Raw genomic sequence first — 27,681 nt, 5'->3', positions numbered from 1 at the left:
TGATTAATTTTCTGTAACAGCAGCCCTGACAATAGTGCTGGCTGTAACTCAAATCACAGGTTTATATTATTGTGCTTATTCTAATGCACTAATGAACAGGCGGATGATCTACATAATCTGAGGCTAATCCTAAATAATAAAATGTTACTTAACAAAGGAAACCTTATAATTGTTGATATTATGACGTTTTCTGTAATGAGACTTTTATCTAACATTTATGGAAGAAGTCTCCAGTGTCCATGTAACAGGAAGTTTTCAGGATCAAAGCTCTCTACTTTCAAATAAACGTTTTCCGTTAGACGATGCAATTCTGTGTAATCTTCCTCAGGTCGTCTTCTCCAGAAACAGTTCTGACAAAATACTTGACCTAAAGTTTTCCCTGCTTTCGACACCTGACACGTGAGTTGAGAAGGATAAATGTGAAGACGTGCAGCATAGGCAGTTGAGAAACCCTGACCTGATGAAATCTGCTTTCATGTCCAAGCATTTACTGCCTGTAAACTGTTTTATGACTGTGTCTTTTATCAATTGACAAGGCAGATATTCAGAGTACATGCACTGTGTTCAGTACACTTCAGCAGGAAAGGAACAAGGATCAGTCTCGTGCAGCAATGAAAACAGCAGCCAATTTTAATTTAATTTAATTTAATTACATTTCATCTACAATTACATCTGCTGCATACATAAACGTTACATAAAAGCTAATGATGTCAGTAACTAAAATAACAATAGACATTATGTAATTGACTGTAATAGAATATTTCAAATACAAATTATAAAAAGGAATCTTCATGAGACTCTGGCATCAGATAGTCTTTCATGGACCGTTCTCTGTGTTTATTAAAAAAAAAAAAAAAACACTCCACATGGAGTAAATTTCAGTTTCAGCTTTGTAAACAGAGTGCCAAAGCCGGGCAGATGGCATGATCTCTTTTCCTCTCCCTCTCTTAACGTGAGTGTTTGATAATTCAGTGCTGCACTGCAGCGTTCTGCCTGAGCCGGTCACTGATTAGAGTTTTGATATCCTTACAATAATTAACGTCTGCTATTTCAGCTATTACGATTAAAAAAAAAAAAAAAAAAAAAAAGACACTTTGTGGTGTATTTTCAATTAGATCTCTTAACCACAGCACAGATCCATCATAATTACTTGTATTGTTTGTAAAATACATAACACTCCTTCTTTTTTTTTTTTTGATAGTCAATAAATCTTATAGTATGTCACCATGTACTATTCCCTCCTTGTAAATATTTCTGTTTTAAGGCAAAAGGTTTAGTTGGGTATCCCTTCAACGCCCAGAGATGTGATAATTTTACTAATTAAGAGGTAGAATTTAAAGCTATGCATTATAAATAAAGGAGTAAGAAAATATGATTGGGCGAGGGTCATGATGATCCTGAATGTGTTCACATTGATGGCAACTGGCTGGGGCAAAACTGGATCAATTTCAGGGTACAGGGGAAAAAAAAATCTTTAAAATGACACTAACTAGCATCCTGACACCAGTTTTGTGCCTTCAGAGTGATACAGGTTCAAAGAGATATAACTTATTCATTTCCGGGTATTTCTATGGTATGTTTGTGGTGTTGATTTTTTTTTCTTCCATATTTTTGCTCCATAAGTGTGTATTTGTGTGTATGTGAGGAGGAAGAGAAAGGACGTGACCGATTAGAGGCTTAATGACAGTGTTCTGTAATGTCCACCACTACTGCCTTCTTCCAGCTGAACAGGAAGTAACCCACGCCGGCTCCCAGTGCCACGGCTATGCACAGGTAGCCGTTGTAGGTCATGAACACCAGCATGAGGAAGTAACTGATCACCACCTGGATGATGTGAAGTATCGTCTGGAAACCGTGAGCCAGACTCAGCATCCGCTGTCTGAGAGAAACAGAACCAGAGAAGAAAAGTTTCTCTTATTATAATAGCATGACACAAGAGTTCTTTATCACTCTATTGTATTTTGGCATTTACTTGCCATGTGCTGAGATTAAAGCCCTATTTGGACAGGATTCATTTTACAGGAGGAGATGGAGTTATGTATGTTATGGGAGCATCTCTAGGATTTTAGTCCGGCCCAAATCCACTATGACAGTGATTCTTTTAACGGAACGCAGGCACATGTGTCTGTAAAGATTACGCTGTATTTAACCTTCTGCAGTGTGAAAAGCAACTCACCCGACTGTTTTGTGCGTCTCCATGAGCACGGTCCCATCAGTGCCGGGAACTGGCATGGAGTTGTAGCGTACGCTGATTTGGTTCCTCCGCAGCAGGACCTCACGTCCGATCTTCAGTCCCTCGTAGAACGCAGCCAATAGAAACACTCCGATACAGGCACCTACCATCTCTGAGATGAGGATATGAGAAGTTCAGAATTTCAGCATCTTCGAGGATATTGTAGCTGAAGATCTTGATCAAGTATTCTGCTCTGTTCTAACACCATTGTTAATTTTAGCATTGATGAGATCCTCATCCTTCCTGTCAGTTTACTCATGAGAAACAACGTGAAAATACACTCTGTGGCCACAAAATAGGTTCCTTTTTGCACGTAAACAGCTGCATCTACTGACTTTTTTCTATAAACTGACTGCAACGCAGTCAACCACTTTGCACTGACGTGGTAATATGTGTACAGTTAGAAAGTACAGTGCTTGTGTGTTAATTAGATTCTATGAGTTTCTATGAGACAATGAGTGTAGGTATAAAGTAGATGATGTAACTATCTGGTAATTGTGTAAAGAGACCACACCAACAGAGCAATGTTAACATGATAGCTTGCAGGAGTGTATGTAATGATGTACAAAATTCAAATTTGAGAGAATACAATAATGTGTTGTCTCGAATTGATACATTTTTGATACAGCAAATATAAGAATTGCCTTTTCAATTTTCAATTGAATTTTCATTTTCAACTGATTAAAACATTCACCATTTAAAAGTACATAACTGAAATTTAATAATGAGAGCGCTTGCATGGTCCATTCAGACTCTTAGAAGCAGTGTGAAGATTAGTTCAGCTTATGTGAAGATTAGTTCAGCTTTTGGAACAACTTTAGGATAGCAATTTCCCTTAAACCGCATTAAGTGGCCTTCTATGTACTTTTTATCAATCAACAATGAAGTCATTTAATAGTTTAGACTCACCTCCAGGTGTGTTGATAACCAGGCCAGCAAACAGCAGCTCGACATTTTTGTAACCAAGGTAAAAAGTCATTTGCTGCACAGAGGGAAAAATCAGAAGGGAAAATTGAAATAATTTCTTAATGCATGTCGATAAACTGCCAGTCAAACATTTTTGAATACCTGGAGTTTCTTACATTTTATTATAATTTATACCACAGCAATGCTGAATTCTCAAATGTGATTAGTCAGAAGCTATCAATTCATTTTCTCTAACAGCATGTTATTGTTGCTATGGTAACAACTTGCGCAGATTCACAGAGGCTTTCACGGCAGACGCTTCACACAGACTTAAAAACGTACAAGTTTTCTGTGAGAAGGTGTGTTTTTAGGATCTTTAGAAGGAGTCTCCAGTGTCTTTAGCACTTTGTCTGCAAATCTGTTCCTTTACGTTTTCTAACACAGTCTTCAGGACAGAAGGCTTTGCATTTGTTCAGTATTTTTTTTGCCTTATTAACTTCAAGAGAGAAAAAAAAATGACGCTGGTGATGGAACTATTGTTTATAGCTTCTATAAAGTAAGTGATAACAGGCAGTAACTTGTTTCGTGGACGTTAAATGTAGCTATAAATGGATCAAATGTATGATGCGCCATTGTTTAATAAAGAAAATACTGTAAGTATTGGCAAATTGCTGTGGTATAAGAGGTATCAGGGGAGTAACAGTAACTCAGTAACATCAAGCCACTGCTTTGTTGGTTATTTTCCTACAACAGTATGCTCCACCCTCATTTATTCCTTACATAATCGCTATTATGGGCACATACCAAACAAAATGATATAGTATAGTAATGTAATGTAAAGTATAGTATAGTAATGATATAGAATAGTAATTAAATAAGGAAAGATATATCTTTGTGGAACTTTAACTGTTTTATTAAAAGAAGGGACACTTTAAACCTGCACTAGTATTAAGTGTAAATATCAATAAATGTGGTGTGCCTACAGTGCCTAATTAGAGTGGTAATGATTTTGGCCTTTTCCCATTACATTAGATATAGATTGTTTCAATAAACTAAAGTCTTTTCTAACATTTTTTTCAATTGACTTATATGAATTCCTTGAATGGATTTTCAAATTTTAGTATGCAAAACATACAGTGTTCAAAAACCTTTCTTAGCGTATATGAACACTTTAGGGATCGTTTATGGATTCAAGATTAATGTTTCAGTTATATTAGATGTTACCATGAAGGTGAGTCAAATGAAAACCTTAATTAAAAAAAAAACTTTTTACATTGTTTATTGCAAATTGGTATCACTAATGTGTAGCATTTTTCTACATAATCTCCATTTTGTTCACAACGCTTAAAGTGTGTCCACTACTCCTGTAGAAAAAAATCTGATTCAATTCTTATTTCTGTCACACTTTTAAGGTTTTCATTTCACTCACTCTCGTACTTTCATGCAGACTATTTCCACTTCCTGGCCACTTTAGCAGAACTGCCGCTCACTGGAGGTTTTTTATTTTTCGCACCATTCTGTGTAAACTCTAGAGAATGTTGTGCGTGAGAATCCCAGGAGATCAGCAGTTTCTGAAATACTCAACCTAGCCTGTCTGGCACCAATAACCATGCCAAGATCAAAATCACTGAGATCCTCTTTCCTCTCTTTACCTGTATATGCATGAGTTCAAGTATACCTATTAAAGTGTAAATCTATAAATCCTTACAAAACAGCTACCAAAATATCTTCAGGTTAATCTTTGCTAATCCTATAGGCTAGTTCATTTATTTATTAAATGCATCATTAACACATCTGCACTGATCTACTGCATTCACTCTGTCACCATGAGTACAAACCAAAAATTCACTGACCATCATCATGTGTCCGTGGTCTCCAGATCCGTGATTCGTGGTGTGATCTGCTGGAGAGTGCGTGCTGGTTGTGGAAGCCATGTTGTAGTTATGGTTGCTGTGGTCATGTGCCATCTTCCTGCACATGTAAAAACAAAGACAACATTTATAAACCACTACTGACTTCATTTCAGGATATCTGCAATATAACAGGAGTGACCGGAGAAGAAGTGCCGAGAGAGTTTACGCTTTCTGTAAAATCATACAGCAAAATGCGCAAATCTTCCAAAGCAATTCTGCTGTTATAATAAACTGGGCTGTAGTTATCAGTTTTATGGCTTTACTGTAAGAAATCACACTGGGAGGTCGGCTAATCAGTATGACCTGACCTCATGTCTGATATAAAGGTGCAGTGTGACATGGTTTCCAAAATCTGATGCCAACAAACATCAGCAGAAATTCAAAGTGAAACTGAGAAATAACAACCACTTAACCTTTACCAATCGAATCCCGTTGTCAACCCCAGGCTACACATTCAAACACTCTGCTCTCTCTAATCTAATGGGCCCTAATGGAAGAATAATACACTTTTATATAGGCCAGATCTACCCTTGGGGGAAAATAAGAAGAAAACCAGCCCTGACAGAGAGAGCAGATAATGAAAAGATGCAGATCCACCCTCAGGCTTCTTTTTCTGAGAAAATCATGTTACCATATCAGTCTCAGTTTGCTTCCTGAAACATCATTGTATGTATCTACTGAGTGGCCCAAATGCACATTTTCAAACAATGCTGTTAGACTTGCAGTTTAAACACAATACATGGAGACAGAAGTAATGTTTTACACCATGTATAAGTAGTGTGTTGCAGTGTGTAAATTAGGGGTGTACTGTATCGTTTAATACGGGGCTGTTCATAAAAATACAGCTTATATTTCAGCTTAATCAAACCCACACTCCCTCCGGTGAAAAAGTAGCTTCCTCTTTATCTTTTATCAGGAGAGGCTATGGGGATTTAAAAAAAACAAAACAAAAAAAAACTTCACTCCTATGCATACTATGGACACACTGCGTCTGTTCCAACATGATGGAGAGGAAAACACAAAGACAAAGACACACACCCACACACACACTTTTTCTCTCTCTTTGAGAAGTTCCTAGCTGCGGATATGAGAATGTAGTCAGTTTTGTGCAGAGCCTACGATTTAAAAACACGTCTGCACCACAGACATCACTGCGTCACTTCAGACATCCCTTCTTAAGAGTCACACTAGCATGGTTGCCAGGGTCGTGGTTTTTAAAAGCAAAACTGGATAGCTTAAAAATTAAGAAACATTTCTTGTAGAAAAGAAGAAAATCACATCTCTCTTTTCTAATGTTTTCTAGTGTGCATTTTTTGGGATAGTTTATTTATTTATTTAATTAATTTTTTGAGTGTCTTTTTTTTTTTTTTTTTTTTTTTTTGTAGGTGGGTGTGGACATGTTGCTGAGACTGGGCAACCCTGCACACCAGTGAACGCCTGGCCACAGAGTTTAATTATCCATGTTATGTTCAATCGGTTTCTACTGCACAGCTTTTGTTTTGTTATATGCTGCTAATAGTCTGAATGGATCATGTAAACTCTACGCAAACTGTCACTGTGTGTCATTACTAAGTTTCAGTTATTGTACTTTTATTATGTCGCATGTTTAATCGATTGAAAATGGTAACCTAAAGCACATATGTAGGCAATGCTTATTTTTGCTGTATTTTGTGTATCCTTACACCCCTAGTGAATATGTATTATCTGTGACAGGCAATGGCATTTTTATTCTCCACTTTCTTATCTAATAAGCTTAATAGTTACTTCTCCCTCGATTTTTTTTCTTTTTTCTTTACTCTGACACAACTGGGCTCAGTGCATTTCTGTATAATTCTGTAGAGATATCCCACTGGAATTATAAAAGCAGCCCTGAAACCTTTTATTTAACATTTAATTCCTGACAGAATATAAATAGTTCATGCAAACTACTCTGTGTAAAGATAACAATCTTTATTAACATATATACCACATGTGTATCCTTATATCTATATGTAATGTATGTAAGGTATATGTAAGGTATATGTAAAACCTTTAGTGGTCTGTTAAACTTAATAAATCACAAAAAAAAAGAAAATACAGATTTAATATTGTGTACAAGAGAAATCTTATGGTAAAAATTTAAATGATAGATTTGTGGTGCTGACATCACATTGCAGAAGCAAAAACAGAATAATCAGTGCTTACGGACAATTAGTAATCTACTCATTTGTACTATTTTTACTTCTATAATTAAGTCTACTATGCAGCCTGTATTTGACATTTATATCCATCTTAACACCACAATAAAGGACTTCTGAAAAACAAGGAACTGAATGCATTCACACTTTCACATGACATGTAATAGGCATTACGCAACTTTCTGCAAACTGTCCAGTGGAAATGAATGTTATATTATTATTTTATTTTATATTACAATATTGTATATTTTGCAGTAAGCACTCAGTCTAGACAAACAGATCTGTTCCCAAAAACCAGGCTATTGCCTCAGCAACAGGTTCGACTCACCCTGAGGCTGCTGTCTCTCCTGTATGACTTTCACTAGAAAAACGTGACGAGGTCCTGTCACAGGTACTTGAAGCGGTACTTTAGACAGAGAAATGAAACTTGGCTCTTAGGTGTGTGCAGATGTGGAGTGAATGGTGTGTGGGTGACTTTACGAAAATGATGCCTCGTGACTAATCACATCATGTGACCTTTCTCCTGCCTCCGACTTCCTAATGGCAGATAATAAGCCAATCAGAAGACTTTGTTCAGTCTTACTACGTGACCAGCACAAAAAGGCTCCTCCTCCTAAACCAGATGCACTTCGCTGCATTTTGAAGCCAAGAGGACTTTATATCGAGTATGAGCCACTGCTTTAACTCTATACTCATTTACTTTTTTCCTTCAGGACAAAGAGTTTTGATGAGGGATGGAAGGATTAATCTGCTATAGGCTAGACCGTTATCAAACTTTTGTGGTACACATGCAGACCCACTAACCCCAAAACGGAATTTCACAAATCATATCTAGAAACTGGAGTGCACATATATAAAGGGTTTTATGATAACCACCACACATAGAGGGAAAAATACCAGCACTACTTGAGATGTAGACACTAGAAAAAAAAAAAAAAAAAACACACTTCTAATGTGGACACTAGAAAAAAACAAAACAAAACACTTCTATTTTACTTAAAATTGTTTTAGATATTGCTATAAACAGGCCAACAACATGAAAAAATTCTCAAACAGTTATCAGAAAGAATAAAGAAACAAATCCAAACCAATTCCGTAACAAATGTAATATAACACAATGTAATGTCACATGATAATAACAGTAGTCATCCAAGTTACCATAACAAGTAGCTAGCTAATTAGCCATATTATACTGGAATTAATCTTTTACTTTCTATTTATGTACTATTTCTGCCTAATTTTCTATATTAAAGTGCATAATATATTAGTTATTAAATAGTTTCTACAGTGTTAGTACTATACGGGCATTTTAGCCGGTTTTGGAGCTCTATTTCCGGTTAAAATGATGCCAGAGTGTATTGTTACACCCCTCTTAATAGATGGACTGTTTATAGCTGATAAAAGGTAACTGACAGCAAGGACTTACTTGTTTCAACGTTCAACAGCAATAAATGCAGATATAAAGAGATAAAAACGATTAATTATTATCTTATTATATTATACACACTGGTCTATAAATAATTATAGATAAAAATGTTTATTAGATACCTCACTTTATTAATTTATTAATCCCAGAGGGAAATTCAGATTATTAATATAACGTGATTATATTAATGATTAAAAAATTAAAATGTGAAGTCTCCAAGTTCCCATGGTATAACTAGGAACAAAGCAGTTATCTGAAAATAATCAACTCCAGTGTGGCAAGTTCTTAGAGGGTTCTTCAAAGAATCTTTAAGGGTTCACTTTATAAACGAATGGTTCTTAGCCTACAAGGGTTCGACTTGGAAACCATTCTGATATGGAAACACTACTGTAGAAGCTTTAAGGATTCCCGCAGAAGTAAAACCCAAGAACCCTTAAGTGTTCTAAACTTTCTATGAATGTACCATGACTTTATTATTACATTATCAAGCATTATTGAGCTTTATATAAAGCTCCTTATGTAATATGTTTATGATTATCCATAATAAAAGTTATTGTTTGTCTGAAGATCCATACTTTTTGCCATATGAATTCACAGAAGTGTCAAACTACCGCTGTCTTAAGCGTTAATGAACAATTTCAGACCACTCCGTGTGTCACACTCCTCCTGACCCCTGCCAGAGAAAACTGCTGAAGCTTTGCACATTTCTAAGAACTGCTTCTCAGAAAACTTTGCGGAACATTTTTATGACAGAGTAATTATTCTGATAACACGGCCCTGATACGCTGCTGTCCAGGTCAACTGTTCACCGTTACAGTCAGAGACATATAACCTGGATTGTGTGTGTGGAACTGCATCATTAAGAAGAAGTGTCATATTGTTCAGTTTAATAAAACCAGGTATAATAAATTATACCCGGTATACCAACTCACAGTTTTCTTCTGAACACATCCAAGCAGTGTCATAACTGGAATTATTTCAATTACACCACAGCACTGTTGAAGTCCTGACTCTGACTGGCCACTTTGCAGTTTCTTGGTAACATGACATGCTGCATTTTTCCCCCCGTTCCACAACATTAAACATAACTATAAACCACTTAATGAAAAAAAATCAAAATACTTGGCAAATTGCTGTGGTATAAGAGGAATAAAACACTTCAGGATGTGGTGTAATTGGAAAATAATCAACTTCAGGGTGGTAACAGGAACTCCGCTTTGTGTTGTCATATCAACGTCAGAATCGGCGACAGACTCAATCTCCAAGAAAACATCACGGCCTACAAACATGGCTGACATGAAGTATAACTGCCCTTACTCACAGCCACTGTCACGTTCACAGTCACCCGATTGCTGATCATGCACATTTGAGTTCAATCACACACACACACACACACACACACACACACACACACACACACACACACACACACTATTTAAGCACGTTCACAAGTATTGTTTTGAAAGTATTGTCCTGTGTTTATTTGCCAGACAACCCAAGCCTTTGTTTACTGTGCATGCTTTCCTGGTTTTTGATCCCGTTCTCGTTTCCTGGTTTTGTGATTCTGGTTTTTGCCCCTTTTTTTTCGGCTCATGTTTGCTGTTCTTCTGACTCTGTGCCTGTTTTTGGCTACGTTTTTGCTTCACGTTTGGATTTGTCTGCCAGCCTTTTAAATAAAGTGTTCACCTGCAACTGCGTCCGTCTCTGCCGCCTGACAGCCGTTGATTATTTTCCTACATCATCACACCTAGTCATGCTTTATTCCTTGCTTATTTCATGGATTTTTTTTCATTTTTTTTCATTTCTTAAATGGTGAATAAAAGGAAATAAATTCCTTGTTCCAACAAAACACTCCAAGCAATAAGTAGTTGAAGAATATGGCTGAAGAAAATAGAGTACTAAAACGTTTGTCAACTCTTAAAAAAAAAAAAAAAATCACACTCGGGCAAAAGGCAGAATTGTATGATAAAAGGGATTCTGGATGATAATACAGATTCTATTTTGATTCGTATATCTTTTTTTTTTTCCCCCAATACAGTAGTTTGTCCTACTTTGTTATATCACTCTTTCAATACAAGTGACATCACATGGGGAAAGCGTGTGGTGATGTGATTCAGACATGCAGTTTCCAGAATGCTAAACTGGTAGCTAGAACTTTCTAAGATGCAATCTTCAGGAAGCAAATGTTAGCTGATTTGAGGATAGAAGAAATTGTGAACATGTCATAATCATCCAAATTACTCCTTTCCATTCCATCCATTCAACAGAGTGAAACAAGTCGGGTTTTTGTCCTTCATTTTTTTCCCCTTATGGGAATGCTCTTTGTGTGGGAAATGGACTATCTGAATCTACCGTGGTTCACAATGAGGTACAAAGAGCAACTGTTTTGGAATATGAGTAGGAACTCAAACAAACAACTCCAAAAACTGTTCAAATCTTGAATTTCACAACCTCACACAAATGAAATTTCACAACCTCAATCAAACAGTAAAAACATTAAAAAAAAAACCACACATTTATTATTTAAAATTTACAACTAGCTTCTTTTAATCTTGCTCATGTGGACTAAAAAAATCTCTTAATTGTGTGTAACATTTATTCATTTCTAGAAATGTAGTTCAACTTTTTAAACAAAGAAGCTCAAACATTTTTGCTCAGCTAAAGAGTAATCTCTGTGGCCTTGGTTTATAGGATTTCAGGAGACCTCCACTGAAGGCTTGGGGGATTAAACAATATGATACCAACAGCGTAAAGCCTTAAAAACAGTCTGTTATATGTGTTAATATGTGTGTGTGTGTGTGTGTGTGTGTTTGTAGATAGATAGATAGATAGATATAGATATAAAACAACAACAACAATAATAATAATTATAATAAATAATACTCGATCAACCCGAATAATCCTCAAATTGTTTAAAGTACTCTTATCCACAGGAAAGTCTTCAAAAGTCTTCACTTTGAAAGTCTTCAGTACTTTGTGCTTTCTGGTTTCTCAGTCACATGACAAGCTGCATTTTTTCTTCTTCAAGAAAGGAAAAAAAAAAAAATAGAGAGGCAGACGAGGGAATGACTGTTTACAGCTGCTATAACGTAAGCAATTACAGGAACTAACTTGTCTCGCGGATGCTCCATAACATTAAATGTAACTATAAACACTTACAAGTGTGATGTGGTGTTCATTAATTAAAAAAGAAAAAAAAAAAACATTATAATTGTTGGCAAATTGCTGCGGTATATGCGGAATGGAGGTTATTATAACAGCAAAGGCGGGAATAAATCTGGAATGGGACGTTCAGAAAGCACATATAGGTGTGATTGTCAGGTGTACACGTACTTTTGACCATATAGTGTATGAATATGCAAAATGGAAACGCCCCATTTCCATGCATCTGCTTGTAAATTAGCTTGCTTTTGTCACATCAGTATCGGAGGCTCAGAAATGTATTAAGCAGTTACCCAGACGTTTCTGCACAGATAATCTGGGAGTCGTTTATCTCATCAGCCTTGCAACAGTGCCGCGTAGTTAACCGACGACACCTTAACGTCTTTCAGATTTAAATAAATAACCAAATTACAGCCTACTATTTATTACGTGGTCAGTGTTTGAAAATGGTCCAGAAGGTTTAACAGACATATTATACACCCAACTACTCTGTAGGAGCTGTAACACTGTCGAGTTAGAGCTTTATAACTGCTAATTTCACGTGTGACAAGCACATCAGCACATATATTACATGCTTGAAGCTTGTAATTACCGATCGTCTGACATGGTTTGACATGAACACACAATTATTTCAAAAAAAATGAGCTCATACCTAGCCCTACGCTCATATTAGTAATTTATTTAAAAAGACGTATTCACTTGTGACCCAAACACCAAGCTGAATAATCAGAATCAGATATCAGATTAGAGTTAAAGCTTTATATGTTATAGTATTGAGCTCTGGACAACTAGCATTATTTCATTTTTATTTCATCGACACTTTTATTTCTATGTTGGTCGAGATTATAATTCAAAATAATATGTGTAAAATAAATGTTTATTCTCACTAGTCCCTTTATTTATGTGGTGTGAAATTAGTTTACATTAAAGTATATTCATCCTAGACATTTTTTTCCTTTATTTGTAACTTTTTTTTATTTATTTCAGGCCTTTCTGTGTTACATTTTGTTGCTATAAAAAGATAGTTTCATAACTGTATTATGCAATATGCGATTAGAGAGACTGTGATATAATGGAAAACAAGAGGATGTGCAAAAAATGATAAAAAAGATTTAAAAGATTTGCGTAAAGAATGAAACGCTGAGGTGCTGTGATGTGGCCTGACATGAAGCGGAGTTACTCCTACTGTGTAAGAGTGTTTTATTCCTCTTATACCACAGCAATATGACAAGAATTACCAATTTTTATAATAAAAAAACCACCTTGTTCTTTTTATTCATTTATAGTTGCGATTAATGTTGTGGAACTTCCGTGAGAACAAGTTAGTCCCTGTTCTCACTTACGTTACGGCAGCTATAAACAGTCGTTCCATCACTAACCTCTTTTATTTCCTTTCCTTTAAAGTTTAAAGGATATAAATAATAAAATAATTGCAGCATGTCACTTTTCTGTCCTGTGTCACAAAAATTATGAACCATTACAAAGCACTGACACTGGAGACCCCTTCCATAAAGGTTAAATAAACTTGTCCTTACAGAAAGCTTCACCATATCAATTATTTTTTTTTTTTTTCTTTGTTAAATAACAACACATATTATTAGGGTTTATATAATGTTGCTACAGAGCATCCGCCATACAGGTCTCTGTGAACGAGCTGTTACCATGGAAACCCCATGAGCGCATTAATATAAACCGGTGATTTGCAGCCGGATCTACTTTCAGAGCTGCTTCTTATTCCAAATGACTTAACAGCGAGAATGAAATATTTTGCTTCTGATTTTGCTTCTAGTGTGAGTGAAAGCTAACAGTTAACATTTATCCCAGTGAGAAACTGGTGGAAAATTATAGTGCAGAGAAACAAAATATAAAATAGAAGTTTGGATAAAAGTTGAAAAAAAAAATATTTCACTAAACTAAGCCTTGAGTTGCCTTAATTCGTATATTTTATAATTTTATGATTTTATTAAAACTGAGTTTGTCTCATTCCGTTAGTATGCTAAACTTCATAACATGTTCAGAGGTCAAGCGCCGGAAGGTCTGGCGAAAAAAAAACACACACACACATTATAACTAAAACTGTATCAGTCAGATTAATGGTTACTTACCCTGCCTCAAACCCTTGATTATAGCTTAAAAATAAAAATAAATTATGTCAAGCACCCAAGTCTTTTCATGCACTCTTCCCCGGCTGTGAAGAATAAACGCTCAGGAAAATATCAGGCACAAGAAGCCGCCTACATTCAAGCGTCCTCATTTCCCTCAATAATAAAAGTCCTCACAAACCCACCAGGCTTCTGATGCAATTTATTAAATATGTAACAATAATTTTGGGTAGCATCTCCCTAAGAATGAATCCAAACCTCAAATCTAACTATCCCTACAAAGCATTTTTATGAAAATAAAACCACTGACTTTTTTTCTATCCAATGCCAAGTAATATCAGGATCAGTTTATAAATATTTAAAAAAAATCTCCATGTGTATAGAAAAGAGAGAAATTTGCAAACTTCTACAGTTAGAATTTCCAAACATGGATATCATGAATTATATGTGAAATAAATTATTCAAGGCTGTCCTCTCTTTAGGTTTGTTTTACAAAAATTGTTGTGCTAAAATGTTTTAATGAATTTTAAAAAAAAACAAACAAACAAATAAATAAATAAATAAAAACAATAAATGTACAGTTACTTAATGGACATGAAGGTAAACTTAAAACTCAAAATGTTGGCTAATCTAATGCACTCAAATTAAATCATGAATAACAAATAAATTAAAAAACTGCTATTACTTCTAGAAGCTCTTTATATTTAGTTTAAAAGTGTTTTGCTTTGTAGTATTTGACTTGTGTCACATTTTTGCTGTAGTATTAAAATATTCATCAGCAGTAGCTGCTAATCTGTTTTCTCATTTAAAGTGCACATGAGTCTTAAGTAAACATCTGCTGTAGATAGTTTTAAATGCTCAGCCAAGACTACAGATGAGTATATGATTGTAATGTGTGTAATACACAGTGCAAGTGTTTTGACTGACTTGAGATTCGTGAGGGTCCACGTAGCACACACTGCCGAGTAAACTTCCCCTTAGTGAGGACTTTTATTCTGAAAGGACATCACTCTCATACTTCCTTAATGCCGGATTTGCGCTGCGCATGCGCACCATTGTTGCACATGTGTACATTTTTACGACACCTGACATTTCCGTACCGCGCATGTGTATGATCTTACGACTTTACAGTACAATTTTTGGACATGTATGCTAGAACACACGTAATATACACCTTTCAGGCATAACATTATGACCACTGACAGGTGAAGTGAATAACACTGATTATCTCTTCATCATGGCACCTGTTAGTGGGTGGGATATATTAGACAGCAAGTGAACATTTTGTCCTCAAAGTCGATGTGTTAGAAGCAGGAAAAATGGGCAAGGGTAAGGATTTGAGCGAGTTTGACAAGGGCCAAATTGTGATGGCTAGACGACTGGATCAGAGCATCTCCAAAACTGCAGGTCTTGTGGGGTGTTCCCGGGCTGCAGTGGTCAGTATCTATCAAAATTGGTCCAAGGAAGGAACAGTGGTGAACCGGCGACAGGGTCATGGGCGGCCAAGGCTCATTGATGCACGTGGGGAGCGAAGGCTGGCCCGTGTGGTCCGAGCCAACAGACGAGCTACTGTTGCTCAAAATGCTGAAGAAGTTAATGCTGGTTCTGATAGAAAGGTATCAGAACACACAGTGCATCGCAGTTTGCTGCGTATGGGGCTGCGTAGCTGCAGACCGGTCAGAGTGTCCATGCTGACCCCTGTGCACCGCCGAAAGCATCTACAATGGGCATGTGAGCATCAGAACTGGACCACGGAGCAATGGAAGAAGGTGGCCTAGTCTGGTGAATCACATTTTCTTTTACATCACGTGGACGGCCGGGTGCGTGTGCATCGCTTACCTGGGGAACACATGGCACCAGGATGCACTATGGGAAGAACGCAAGCTGGCGGAGGAGGTGTCATGCTCTGGGCAATGTTTTGCTGGGAAACCTTGGGTCCTGCCATCCATGTGGATGTTACTTTGACACATACCACCTACCTAAGCATTGTTGCAGACCATGTACACCCTTTCATGGAAACGGTATTCCCTGATGGCTGTGGCCTCTTTCAGCAGGATAAAGCTCCGTGCCACACTGCAAAAATGGTTCAAGAATGGTTTGATGAGCACAACAACGAGTTTGAGGTGTTGACTTGGCCTCCAAATTCCCTAGATCTCAATCCAATCGAGCATCTGTGGGATGTGCTGGACAAACACGTCCGATCCATGGAGGCCCCACCTCGCAACTTACGGGACTTAAAGGATCTGCTGCTAACATCTTGGTGCCAGATACCACAGCACACCTCCAGGGATCTAGTGGAGTCCATGCCTCGACGGGTCAGGGCTGTTTTGGCAGCAAAAGGGGGACCAACCCAATATTAGGCAGGTGGTCATATTGTTATGCCTGATTGGTGTATTTAATAGATTAATATAACACTTACATATAACACATGTAATATATTTAATAGATTCATTATTTATAGTGACTGAAACGAATTATTTTTTTGCAATTTTAATATAAGTTCAGTAATTTCTTATTCTTTTAAACACATTTAGAAAAGTATGGTGATGTATTTTTTCCGTATTCATAAAGAGGCTTTTCCCTGCCACACTGATTAATAATTTTTGATATTTATTTTTATTTTTATTATTATTTTTTTAATTTGTTTATTTATTTATTTATTTATTAAAGTGCTGCTTAGAAGCTTGGAAAAGAAATGAAGACCAGCTTGCCACCCTGACACACAGAACCATTTATTATCATTTACTGTACTTTCACAGCCAGGTCTAACAGAGGAATGTCAGGTACACATTAGAGAAAGAAGCCATTGAGGAAAAGGAAGCAATGAGCTGAATTCATATTTCTCAGCTAAAACTTTCTACAGGACCCTGTAGTGGCTATGAAGTTGTTTTTTTCCTCTTTCATACAATTTAACAGGACACGAGGAATTGAATTCGGAAAATGGTAACACATCCGTGCAGTTTACTTTTCTCTTGCAGTCAATTTGTTACTTTGTGTTCTTGGGAAAATAAATTTGGTATCATCATGCCAACGTACACTTTAGTTAAGGAGCATCTATTCGTGATGGATATTTACGTACACACACACAAAAACCTTTTTGTGGCCGCTCCAGGGTTCTGTAGTTATCCAGTTTTATGCAGCAATCAAATAAAACCCTTTTTTTTAATAATTAATATAAACAACACACATCATAGCACAGACAGACATACGTACTGGTATCACGTCCAAACAGAACACTGATGATCCTACAGGTCTAACGACGCAGAGACAAAGACATGCATTGAACCACTGCAGGACCGCCATCACCATCAAACAATATAAATATAAATATAATTCATCTAAAGCTACAGCAGGTAGAAACAAAACATTTGTAATTTGAGAGAATTGGAGACTGACTAAAACCTGGTGTATTTTTTTGAAAGGTAGTAAACAACTGATAGCTGTATGACTCACAGCTTTATAACTATCTGTTAGATCTGTAACTAAACATGTACGTATGGCTGGAACATCTTTACGGTTGTACAATGGCAGTCTTTGCCTCAGTGTTTCTTCTGAAAACGGTGGAGAGATTTGTGAGGTTTATCCAGCGACGCGGTAATTGGCGTGGATCTCTGGCTTGATGTCACACACCATCTTCAGCAGGTTGTTCAGTACAGCTTCTCGGTTTTGCTGGTAACTGCTCTGGATGCGGCCCATCTTGTCCGAGGTCTCTCTGTCCACCTCCACGGCCGAGTTCCCGTGAGAACCCAGTGCCTTTAATTTATAGAAAAAAATTATTACAAAAAGGTAATAAATGAACAGAGAAATAGACAAATAAGAAATAGATAAGTAGATTAGTTAATAAATTTATATAAATAAACAGATAGATAAATCGGGACATAAATAAATAAGTAGGCAAATAGAAATAAACAAACATTCGTTTATTAAACAATACACAAAACCTGTACTATAAATGTACTATAAAAAAGTGCAAGGTATGAATATATAAACAAAGAAATAATATTTTACTAATATCATACAAATATGAACCTGGAACATGACAGGACGTGTGATATTTGTCTGTACTAATTACCAACTTTGTTAATTTGTTAATTCTAACAAAAAAATAAATCTAAAGATAAATTTGAAAATAATTCTAAGATAAATTACTCATCTAACAGGGCTGATCACTTCACTCCAGGTTTCATGCGACAGCAAATGATCAGCTAGGCGTTTTACACCAACGGCTTTGCCTACACTTTGTCAGAGTATTGAAAGATCTCTCTGTGTGTTCCAACTCACCGCAGCTTCCTTGGTCTTGAACTCCTTTTCCCTCTGGAGACGGTACTGTTCGATCTCAGCTTGAGCTTCCTCCTTGGCTTGCTTCAAGCGGCGGTTTTTCCCTGAGGATAAAACATGCATGCAAACTTCAGCGATATAAAGTTCAATAACACAAAAACTCTGATATTAGTCTTAAACTATATATATTTAAAAATAAGGGAAACGATCGGCACTATTTTTTTTTCTGGAACATCCTTTCTTGCACAAACGTTCCGCCAGCAAAAGCAGAAATGGGGGGAATCATACGGGGAAGTGAGTAACTCGAGGTTATTGAGTCAATGGAATTGACACTGTCATTGCCTTGAAAATAAGAAATTAATCTTTAAGACCCTCAAGATAATTAAATTAGTCAAATTGTAAATCACTATGAATGGAAAGACCAAATCATGAAAGAAAAGAGTAAAAGTCATTTATCTCAATGCTCAAAAGAGTTACTGATCACACAAAAGTAAAACATTCAACAGAGGAGTACTGTTTAAATCACAGTTTACAATCATTACAATACGCAACTCCTGGCTCATTTGCCATTTTTCTTCAACACATACAACAGTTGGAACTTCTCTGTTCCACTATTACTATTTCTTAAGTGTTTTACTGCACTGTTGCACTTTCAATTCTCCATAAATACCTCTAATAAGCCATTCTATATTTTTACTGTTAGTTTTGTATATTTTAGGAATTTTCTACACAAATTTCTATGCACTTGTACGACTACAGTGTACATATTCTATTTTATATCAATCACTGTAATTTATACAGGAAAACCCAAGAAGTGGGATCTTGTCTGCGCCTACATATACACATACATATGTAAGTGAGTGCAAAAGTTAGCACACCCTTAGGACAAAACTAAGATGACAAAGATATTTTATTTATAGCAATATTTTGTTAGGTTTCACCGATATTCTTAGATTATGACACATAATAAAAATAGTATATGCTTGGTTATTCATAATGAATAAAACGTAAATAGTAACAGTAGTTTGTAGTACTTTTCTGAATGTGATATAAATATGCTTTATTACCCTGTATGCACTCTGTGTATACATATACTGTATGTATGTATTGTATATATGTACTGTATGTGTGTACTGTGTGTCTAATATACATATATATATATATATATATATATATAAAATCATATATTTATATTATGTATGTACTGTATGTATATATTGTATTGTATCTATGTCCATCCTTTGGTTTTTAAAACTGCCTCCAATGTCTTTTATATCATCAGAGCATTTCAACTCTTCAATAACTGAACCTCTCAGTTATAATATTCTACGATTTCTTTTGAAGAAAGGTAACCAAGTAATCATCATCTTTGGTTTATTTATACACTGGGGATAAAATAAAGAGCATTGCACCAGGCTGCTGAATCAGCTCCATGTTTTCTCTGTATAATAACCAGCTCACTAACGAGCACCACAAACTCTTTTTAATTTTACTTTTGTTTTTTAAAAGACGTTTATTTTTCTGGGTTTGAAATGAATATCGAGCATTTGAGTTTATATATATATAGTTTTTGATATATTATATTTTTATATAAGTAATAGCATGATGCACTGTTGTCTTTCTGTGTTCAGGACTAGCCCGCTAGCTTAGCTAACCAGCTTCGAATCGATTCATTCGACTCCGTGTCACATAACAACCTTAAAAACAACTTACGTTTCCGGGCTTCGGCGACTTTCTCCGCGGCCCGTTTTTCAGCCTGTAACAGCTGCTGAATGCCCTGAGACTGGCTCGCCATGGTTCAGGAGGAAAACAAACCGCTCCGTGAATAAAGATGGCCCAAAACGCCGCTGCACTGAAGGTCGACAGCAAACGCTAGAACCCGTGGAGATCAGCTGACTGCGCGTCACGTGACGGAACGTCAACTAGAACCACGTGACCGGCCCAGTCTCGCTGCAGAGTGCAGCCTGTATTTAAAATGGCGTACACTGTGTACTGTACTCATACTACTACTCATATCCTGTTATGCAGTATGCGAGACATTATTTGATATTCTACACTTGCATACTAGCACACTTGCATATCATCAGAAACAAACCTCAATTTCAATGGCCAAGTCAGCTGATACAGGTACAGGCAAAGCCAGTAAGACGTTTGTAGCATACTAGCATATTTTCACACAGTGAAGTGACTTGTGGCCAAGTATGGTGACCTATACTCGGAATTTTGCTCTGCATTTAACCCATCCAAGTGCACACACACAGTAGTGAACACACATACACACACACACCCGGAGAAGTGGGCAGCCTTTTTTGCTGCGGCGACTTGGTCACTGGAATACTTGTATAGTGTATACTGCACTAGTATAAACGAAATACTACTTACATACTACATACCTTTCTTATATTGCTATGTATGTATGCTTATGTGGTATGGGAGACATATACTATACAGAAACTATACTATACGTTCATACTAGCATACTTGCATACTGACACACCCCTGCATATTAGCAGAACTAGACCAATCACAGCTAATCAATAATAACCACAGACAAGGCTGTTTAGGTGTTTGTAAATCTAAGTCACACTTTCATACTAGCAACCTTGGATACTTGCACACTTACACATATTGAATATCTTCAGACTTGCACACTAACACACTGACATACTAGCAACCTTGGATACTTGCACACTTACACATATTGAATATCTTCAGACTTGCACACTAACACACTGACATACTAGCAACCTTTTATACTTGCACACTTCCATACTTGCACACTTAAGACATATTGAATATTTTCAGACTTGCATACTAACCTACTTTCGTATTAGCATGCCTACTTACTAGCATACTTAAACACTTGCAGATTAGTATGCTAGTAACAATAGTATGTAGGTAGCTATACAGCCTTCATGACAATGACATATCATCACCACAAGATGGCAGTGCTGCTATAGAATTACACTGATTGGGTTCGAGTCATTAGCCTACGTAAGTCCACAGAACGTCATTGTTTAATTTCAGACATGAGAACACATTAAACAAACAAAAAAAAAACTTTTCTACATCGGTGTTACGTCGTTTGTTTTTAGGAATTTGGTTATTGCTTTCAGTTACCTATAACAAATATTCACAAAAGTGGAAAATAATTCCGTACAGGAATGACCACAGGAACTGCAAGAGTGACCACAGAAGTGATCCCAGGAACCACAGGAGTGAATACAGGAACCATAGGAGTGAACACAGGAACCACAGGAATGACCATAGGAACCACAGGAACCACAGGAGTGACCACAGGAACCACAGGAGTGAACGCAGGAACCACAGGAGTGACCACAGGAACTACAGGAACCACAAGAGTGAACACAGGAACCACAGGAGTGACCACAGGAACTACAGGAACCACAGGAGTGAACACAGGAACCACAAGAGTGACCACAGGAACTACAGGAACCACAAGAGTGAACACAGGAACCACAGGAGTGACCACAGGGACTACAGGAACCACAGAAGTGAACACAGGAGCTACAGGAGTGACCACAGGAACCACAGGAGTGAACACAGGAACCACGGGAGTGAACACAGGAACCACAGGAGTGAACACAGGAACCACAAGAGTGAACACAGGAACCATAGGAATGACCACAGGAACCACAGGAGTGACCACAGGAACTACAGGAACTACAGAAGTGAACACAGGAACTACAGGAGTGACCACAGGAACCACAGGAGTGAACACAGGAACCACAGGAGTGAACACAGGAACCATAGGAATGACCACAGGAACTACAGGAACCACAGGAGTGAACACAGGAACCACAGGAGTGACCACAGGAACTACAGGAACCACAGGAGTGAACACAGGAACCACGGGAGTGACCACAGGAACCACAGGAGTGAACACAGGAACCACAGGAGTGAACACAGGAACCATAGGAATGACCACAGGAACCACAGGAGTGACCACAGGAACTACAGGAACCACAGAAGTGAACACAGGAACTACAGGAGTGACCACAGGAACCACAAGAGTGACCACAGGAACCACAGGAGTGAACACAGGAACCACAGGAGTGAACACAGGAACCATAGGAATGACCACAGGAACCACAGGAGTGACCACAGGAGTGAACACAGGAACCACAGGAGTGACCACAGGAGTGAACACAGGAACCACAGGAGTCACCACAGGAAATAAACAAATAATGATTGTGAATAGATCTATTTACCATTAACGCAAAATCTGTGACCCAACATATATATATATATATATATATATATATATATATATATATATATATATATATAATAGGTTTATTTAAGTGAGCAAATAGAAAAAAAGATCTATTCACAATAGCTGTCATAGATTTTGGGTTACTGGAGCATCCTATCTAGTGATCGGTCTATTACAAAATGGAGGGGTTGACTTTGCATAGAGGTTGGTTCCAGGGTATGAATTTGTGTCAGAACAATAAGCTGGGCCCTGGCATCATGCAGGAGGTCCAGTGAGAGAAGGTATTTAGTTACTCAAGTGTAAACCCAGAAAGCCAAGTCAAGCTAATAAATGCAAAATTGTACTAAAACATTCCTGGGTTTGGCTTAATGAGCCATTTGCTTCAGTACTTTGCCTAAACACTTTGCATGGATGCTTTTATTGCAGTGCACCATGTCTGAGAAAAAGCCTTGTTTAGTAGGGCAATATCTCTGACTTTTCAAAGGATTAAAAGAGAATATTGTGTCACGTTCAGTAGTAGTACCCATTATAATTTCCCATTTATCTACCTATATATATATATATATATATATATATATATATATATATATATATATATATATATATATATATGTTTTTTTCTCTGTTCTTTTTTGTTTGTTTGTTAATGTGTACTTTACTGACTATAAATTGTCCTAGATTTGAATAAGTGTGCATGTGTGTGTCCATGGGCCCACGCAGGTTATATTTCTGCACTGTGCCCAGTGATCTGGGGATAGGCTCCAGATACAGTGCAACTCTGAACAGGATAAATATGGAGCTTGTAAGCTGACAAAAGTATGAATTGAATATATTTGAATATTTAATTTTAATACATTTACATTTTTGCCCAGGTTTTTTTTTTTCAGTATTTTCAGCTTGCTAAGGGTAAGATTTTCCTTTTAAAACATGTAATTTGAGTTTTTTTCATCAGACATCAGAACCTTAAATAGACATTTTAAAATTCAAATATCAGAAATATAGATTTTAAATAATTTAGGCCAAACGTGAAGCATTCAGAACTACCAGGAAAAAGGAGACACTTTCAGAGTGGTCAAACACAACATTTAGCTGATCACATTCGTCTGCCATGCTCACATGCATGAATGGAAGTGAAGAGTAGAGTTAAGAGGAGTGAAAACAGAAGATATGATAAATACCCTAATGTGGGAAGTGCATCTAAAATTTTGTATTTAGGGTTCTGAGCTCAAAAACACTTAATTTAAAATTATTATAAGGCGAATCTTACCCCTAAACAAAGAAAAACAAAGAAAACAAAGAAAAAGCATTGAAATAACTATAAGTTTATTAAATGCACCATTAAAAAAAAATCATATTTAAATACTTTAGTCAGCTTCCAAGCGCCATAGATGAAGCAGGTCACCGTGAGCCACCAGCTTCAGCAGATTCTGTGAGTCTCTGAAACTGTACTGGAAAGATGAACACTATTCTTCCTGTCTAACATCGCTCCAAATGTCCTTTGCATAGTATATAATTAATAATTAATTATAATTATTAGTAACTAATTTTCATACATTTGGACAGGATAGTGTATTCATCCGTTAATACTATTCAAAGTATTGTGCCCAACTCTGACTATGGGTTAAAATATAATGAACTATTCAGAGAACAGGGCTATAATTTTGAGAATTTTGAGAACACTGGAAAAACAGTTGATATCCAAATAGTGCACTTATTATTATTATTATTATTATTTTTTTTTTTTTTTTTTTTTTTTTTTTACCAGGGAACAAATTCAGACATGGCTATTGTGTAACTTGACCATTCATTTTGTTATATAACAGGAATTTCAGCAGAAAAAGCGTCCTGTGCTCTACTTGTTATGAAAATTAACTACAGCACAAAGACATAGCATGGTGATATGATGTAGGTTGCAGTTTTGATAGGATGTTTGTGTGATAAAATTCATTGAGCAGGAAGAAAGATACATTTGAATATTTCACTTATACACAGTTTATTTTTCTTGTAAAAACATGTTAACATGATAAACTCTGGAGATTAAAAAATTAGCTAGCTAAAGTGTCTTACATTATTATCGATGGTAGGCTAATATTAGAGAAAACACAAAGACACATACACACATACGCACCTCTTTAAAACATTTGACGTTTCATCTCTCTGTTCATTTATTGTTGTCTGTTGAATAACAGTTACTCCAAGGAGCACTTCTACCTTGTCTTCGAGTCATTATTAAAGGGACACTGATGGACATTTTTGCTTCTGAGATGCACTGTAAATTTGGGTTCATCTATAATGTAGCTCTACTTCAAACATTATTCTTAGTCTAGCAATGCATTTATTAAAGGTCAAGTTTAACTATACATAGTGAACTAACAGAACCATGTAACAGTGTAGTGTTTGTAAATGTGTGGGTTCTTTAAAACAGCATCAGGAAACTGCATAACATTTTCAAGTCAGTTGAAGATCTTTCTCTCAGTCCTGTTAGTGTTTCCCAGCAAGAATATGATACTAAACTTCACTTTGTGACACAGCTAACAACTTAGAGTTCACCTGTGTCCTGGGTGTTATTTTCTACTGTAACATTCTTTTCTTTCTCCTTGTAAAACACCTCTCCATCTGGTTGCTTTCTCCACATCACCATGGTGTTATCTGTCATCCCATGCTCCTTCAGCTTCTCCTTGATCTGAAGAACAGAAAATGATTTATTACTAAATAATGAAGATATTAATCTCTTGTGTTACTTGTGAAAAATGCTACAAAAACAAAATGCAACAGGCAGAAGATATTTTCTGGTTCTTTCTGTCATACATAATAAGTGGAGACTTGTGGAAGATGAGACCCACCTTCTCCAAGATGGCTGCCTTTACCTCAGGATCATTCACATCCTGCGTAGACCCGACTTTCACTCTGATTAATTGCTTTTGTCCTGTAATTACTGGATACAGAAATGTAATTAAACAATTAAACTTATATTCTATAATAGATTAATTCTGTAATCTAAATAGGGGACTGAATACAGCTTTACGGCACCTGAATGACAGAAGAAGAACTTTTTGACTGAACATACTTCATCCTCTGCCTGATCTTTAAGTAAATAACCACAGTTTTCATTTTGATCTTTATTATCAGGTTGTCCATCTTTCCACTTAATGCTGGACGCATTGGTCTGGTCTGTCCACTTCCAGGAGTCTCTGAACAGGCCGAACCAAAAATTCCCACTGTCGATTGTGCTCTGTATAATTCCAGCTTCTTCTACATCTCTCACACTGGCCAGGTCTGTGTACTGCTGCCTGCAGTAACTTTGGGCAGCATGCCACGTCATCTTATCCGAGATATAAATGTACCTGTCAGTACCAATTTTCTCGTCTGTCAGAATTGAAAAACACATGATTAAATGTAATGGATGTCAAAGTTTTTGAAAAGCAGTGAGCCAGTAGTGCCCTTTAAAGGATCGCTCAGTAATTTTGTAAAATTTTACACCCAGTAGTACAGTAATTATAGCACCATGGAAAATTTTTTTGAGACCAGTCTTAGTGAAGAATATGTTGTTCCTCACCATCAAAGCATATAAATGGATTTGGCTCTACACATGGCATATCTGACCAAATCCCTTTATTTGTTATGGCACATTCTTCATTTCCATTATGGTTGTCAGGCTGTTTAGAATTCCACTTTGTCATAGGTCCTAGTGACGTATTTTCAAAGGACCAGCGCCAGCTGTTGATGTCATTGTACAGTCCGATCCAAGCACTGGAACTAAATTGCTCGCTCTGAGCCACATTTTGAAGTTGGAGCATATCATCATTGCTTTCGATGGTAGCCAGATCGGTGTAGTTGGCTTGACAGTAGGCCAGTGCTTCACTCCATGTTTTTTCCTGCTGAATCAGATAGTACTTACGAGGGAGAGACAGGATAAGGGGGAAAATGCCTGTGGATGAGAATTTTAAGATATTTATGTAGTATTAAGTGTGCTTTATGTGGTAGACTTCTAATATTAAAATTATTGATACTAGAGGAGCCCCATGTCATACAATTCCAGATGAGCAAAATAACATGATTGTATTGCACATTTGTACGAATGATTATGAAATACGGTGTGGTGCAAACTGCATTGCAGTATCTATGCAGATGCGTTCGAGAATAGTGATTTGATGTGCAACTTAATACAAATGAAGGCAGGTATTAATTTGCAGAAGCAGAAAATGTATCAAGTCTTTATAATGAAAGTTTATCGAATTATGCCTTAGTTTTTCAAAACAATTTAAAAGATTCTAAAAATTATGACTTCATGACTTCAAAGTATTATTGACTGACATTCACAGTAAGTTTGCAACTCTAATGACAACAGCTTTTAAAGAGAGCCTGAGAAAAGGTTCTCATTCACATAAACCCGATGAACAGAACACATACTCTTGTCTACACTTTTATTTTACATTAATATTGTAATGAAACCGGTGAAATGGGTTTGTTCAGATGTGTTTGAGTTCAGCTCTGCCTCGCCTTTTCTGTCGACAGCTGTAAATGACAGCTATATTTATAGTTTTGTGTATATAATTATGGGTGATTTTTAAATAAATGTAATGTGGTAATCAAAAGAAAAATGTCCCTATTCTACCTAAACACTATTCTACCTAAGTCATTACTGTAGTAATCAGAATGGCATAAACTGAAATTCTATCACAAACACTTCAGATTTTAATAGGCTATGTGCTGTCTTCAGGGTTTCCAATACATTTTCCAATAGCGGAGACTAGGGATGATTACTCAGTATCTGTAACTCTAACAGTTTTTGGGTTAGCTATCTCAAAGTTAGACACAAAGTTCCCACATTTATCTACTACAAATAGTCATTTCAGCCTCTGTTATAATATCACAGTATTCATGAATTGATGTCAAATACAAGGAGTTCCACTGCTACAACCTACCCTAATACAGAGGTCAGTTGTAACACTAGCTGGGGTAAGTTGTAACAATAAGAGGAAAGAAGCGAAAATTGAACACACTATACAATTTGCATTAGAAAAACTTCAGCGAAGTGATGAAATGAAAGAACGGGATGACTGTCAGTCAGTGTGTGTTTAGTTCACCTGTATTAATATTATATGCATGGAAATGTTATATTAGTTCATGTGTGTTACCTCTTTCTTCAATATCTGCCACGGCTCAAGCTTGCAACCACTATTACAGAAGAAGCTGTCCGGCTTAAAGGCTGTCTTTTCATCTACAACTGCAACCGGCTACTCTTGC

At 36.6% G+C, this 27,681-nt stretch overlaps 4 protein-coding genes across 4 annotated transcripts; 1 reads left to right on the top strand and 3 right to left on the bottom strand.

Moving 5' to 3' along the window:
- Positions 1 to 844: 844 nt before the first annotated feature.
- On the bottom strand, positions 845 to 14,080 carry slc31a1 (solute carrier family 31 member 1). Its single transcript, XM_053230476.1, has 5 exons — positions 13,923 to 14,080; positions 4,993 to 5,110; positions 3,143 to 3,215; positions 2,177 to 2,345; positions 845 to 1,879 (listed from the first exon to the last, which is right to left on the bottom strand). Exons 2-5 carry the CDS (start codon positions 5,104 to 5,106, stop codon positions 1,678 to 1,680), a joined length of 558 nt encoding a protein of 185 aa, XP_053086451.1. The 5' UTR covers positions 5,107 to 5,110; positions 13,923 to 14,080; the 3' UTR covers positions 845 to 1,677.
- Positions 14,081 to 16,635: 2,555 nt separating this feature from the next.
- atp6v1g1 (ATPase H+ transporting V1 subunit G1) lies at positions 16,636 to 20,094 on the bottom strand. Its single transcript, XM_026922532.3, has 3 exons — positions 19,911 to 20,094; positions 18,201 to 18,301; positions 16,636 to 17,672 (listed from the first exon to the last, which is right to left on the bottom strand). Exons 1-3 carry the CDS (start codon positions 19,990 to 19,992, stop codon positions 17,499 to 17,501), a joined length of 357 nt encoding a protein of 118 aa, XP_026778333.1. The 5' UTR covers positions 19,993 to 20,094; the 3' UTR covers positions 16,636 to 17,498.
- Positions 20,095 to 20,212: 118 nt separating this feature from the next.
- Positions 20,213 to 22,975, top strand: LOC117596273 (putative per-hexamer repeat protein 5). Its single transcript, XM_034300937.2, has 2 exons — positions 20,213 to 20,324; positions 21,360 to 22,975. The coding sequence occupies exons 1-2, from the start codon at positions 20,303 to 20,305 to the stop codon at positions 22,433 to 22,435; spliced, it is 1,098 nt and encodes a 365-aa protein (XP_034156828.1). The 5' UTR covers positions 20,213 to 20,302; the 3' UTR covers positions 22,436 to 22,975.
- A 1,495-nt stretch (positions 22,976 to 24,470) lies between these two features.
- On the bottom strand, positions 24,471 to 27,185 carry LOC113531614 (macrophage mannose receptor 1-like). Its single transcript, XM_026922448.3, has 4 exons — positions 25,991 to 27,185; positions 25,465 to 25,800; positions 25,278 to 25,369; positions 24,471 to 25,117 (listed from the first exon to the last, which is right to left on the bottom strand). Exons 1-4 carry the CDS (start codon positions 26,229 to 26,231, stop codon positions 24,974 to 24,976), a joined length of 813 nt encoding a protein of 270 aa, XP_026778249.3. The 5' UTR covers positions 26,232 to 27,185; the 3' UTR covers positions 24,471 to 24,973.
- Between the last annotated feature and the right edge of the window lie 496 nt (positions 27,186 to 27,681).

This window comes from Pangasianodon hypophthalmus, chromosome 27 (genome assembly GCF_027358585.1).
Source record: "Pangasianodon hypophthalmus isolate fPanHyp1 chromosome 27, fPanHyp1.pri, whole genome shotgun sequence".
NCBI lineage: Eukaryota > Metazoa > Chordata > Actinopteri > Siluriformes > Pangasiidae > Pangasianodon > Pangasianodon hypophthalmus.
This window is presented reverse-complemented; position numbering and strand designations above follow the sequence as displayed.

Coding starts and splice junctions, on each gene's coding strand:
- slc31a1 (XM_053230476.1), bottom strand. CDS start 5,106: ATGGCACATGACCACAGCAACCATAACTACAACATGGCTTCCACAACC. Junction 2,346..3,142: donor GGTTATCAACACACCTGGAG/GTGAGTCTAAAC, acceptor TCCTCATCTCAG/AGATGGTAGGTGCCTGTATC. Junction 1,880..2,176: donor GAGACGCACAAAACAGTCGG/GTGAGTTGCTTT, acceptor TGTTTCTCTCAG/ACAGCGGATGCTGAGTCTGG.
- atp6v1g1 (XM_026922532.3), bottom strand. CDS start 19,992: ATGGCGAGCCAGTCTCAGGGCATTCAGCAGCTGTTACAGGCTGAAAAA. Junction 18,302..19,910: donor AGTCGCCGAAGCCCGGAAAC/GTAAGTTGTTTT, acceptor TTTTATCCTCAG/GGAAAAACCGCCGCTTGAAG. Junction 17,673..18,200: donor TCAAGACCAAGGAAGCTGCG/GTGAGTTGGAAC, acceptor TATAAATTAAAG/GCACTGGGTTCTCACGGGAA.
- LOC117596273 (XM_034300937.2), top strand. CDS start 20,303: ATGGCCAAGTCAGCTGATACAG. Junction 20,325..21,359: donor GGCCAAGTCAGCTGATACAG/GTACAGGCAAAG, acceptor AATTCCGTACAG/GAATGACCACAGGAACTGCA.
- LOC113531614 (XM_026922448.3), bottom strand. CDS start 26,231: ATGCTCCAACTTCAAAATGTGGCTCAGAGCGAGCAATTTAGTTCCAGT. Junction 25,801..25,990: donor TCCATTTATATGCTTTGATG/GTGAGGAACAAC, acceptor CAATTCTGACAG/ACGAGAAAATTGGTACTGAC. Junction 25,118..25,277: donor AGGCAGCCATCTTGGAGAAG/GTGGGTCTCATC, acceptor TCTGTTCTTCAG/ATCAAGGAGAAGCTGAAGGA.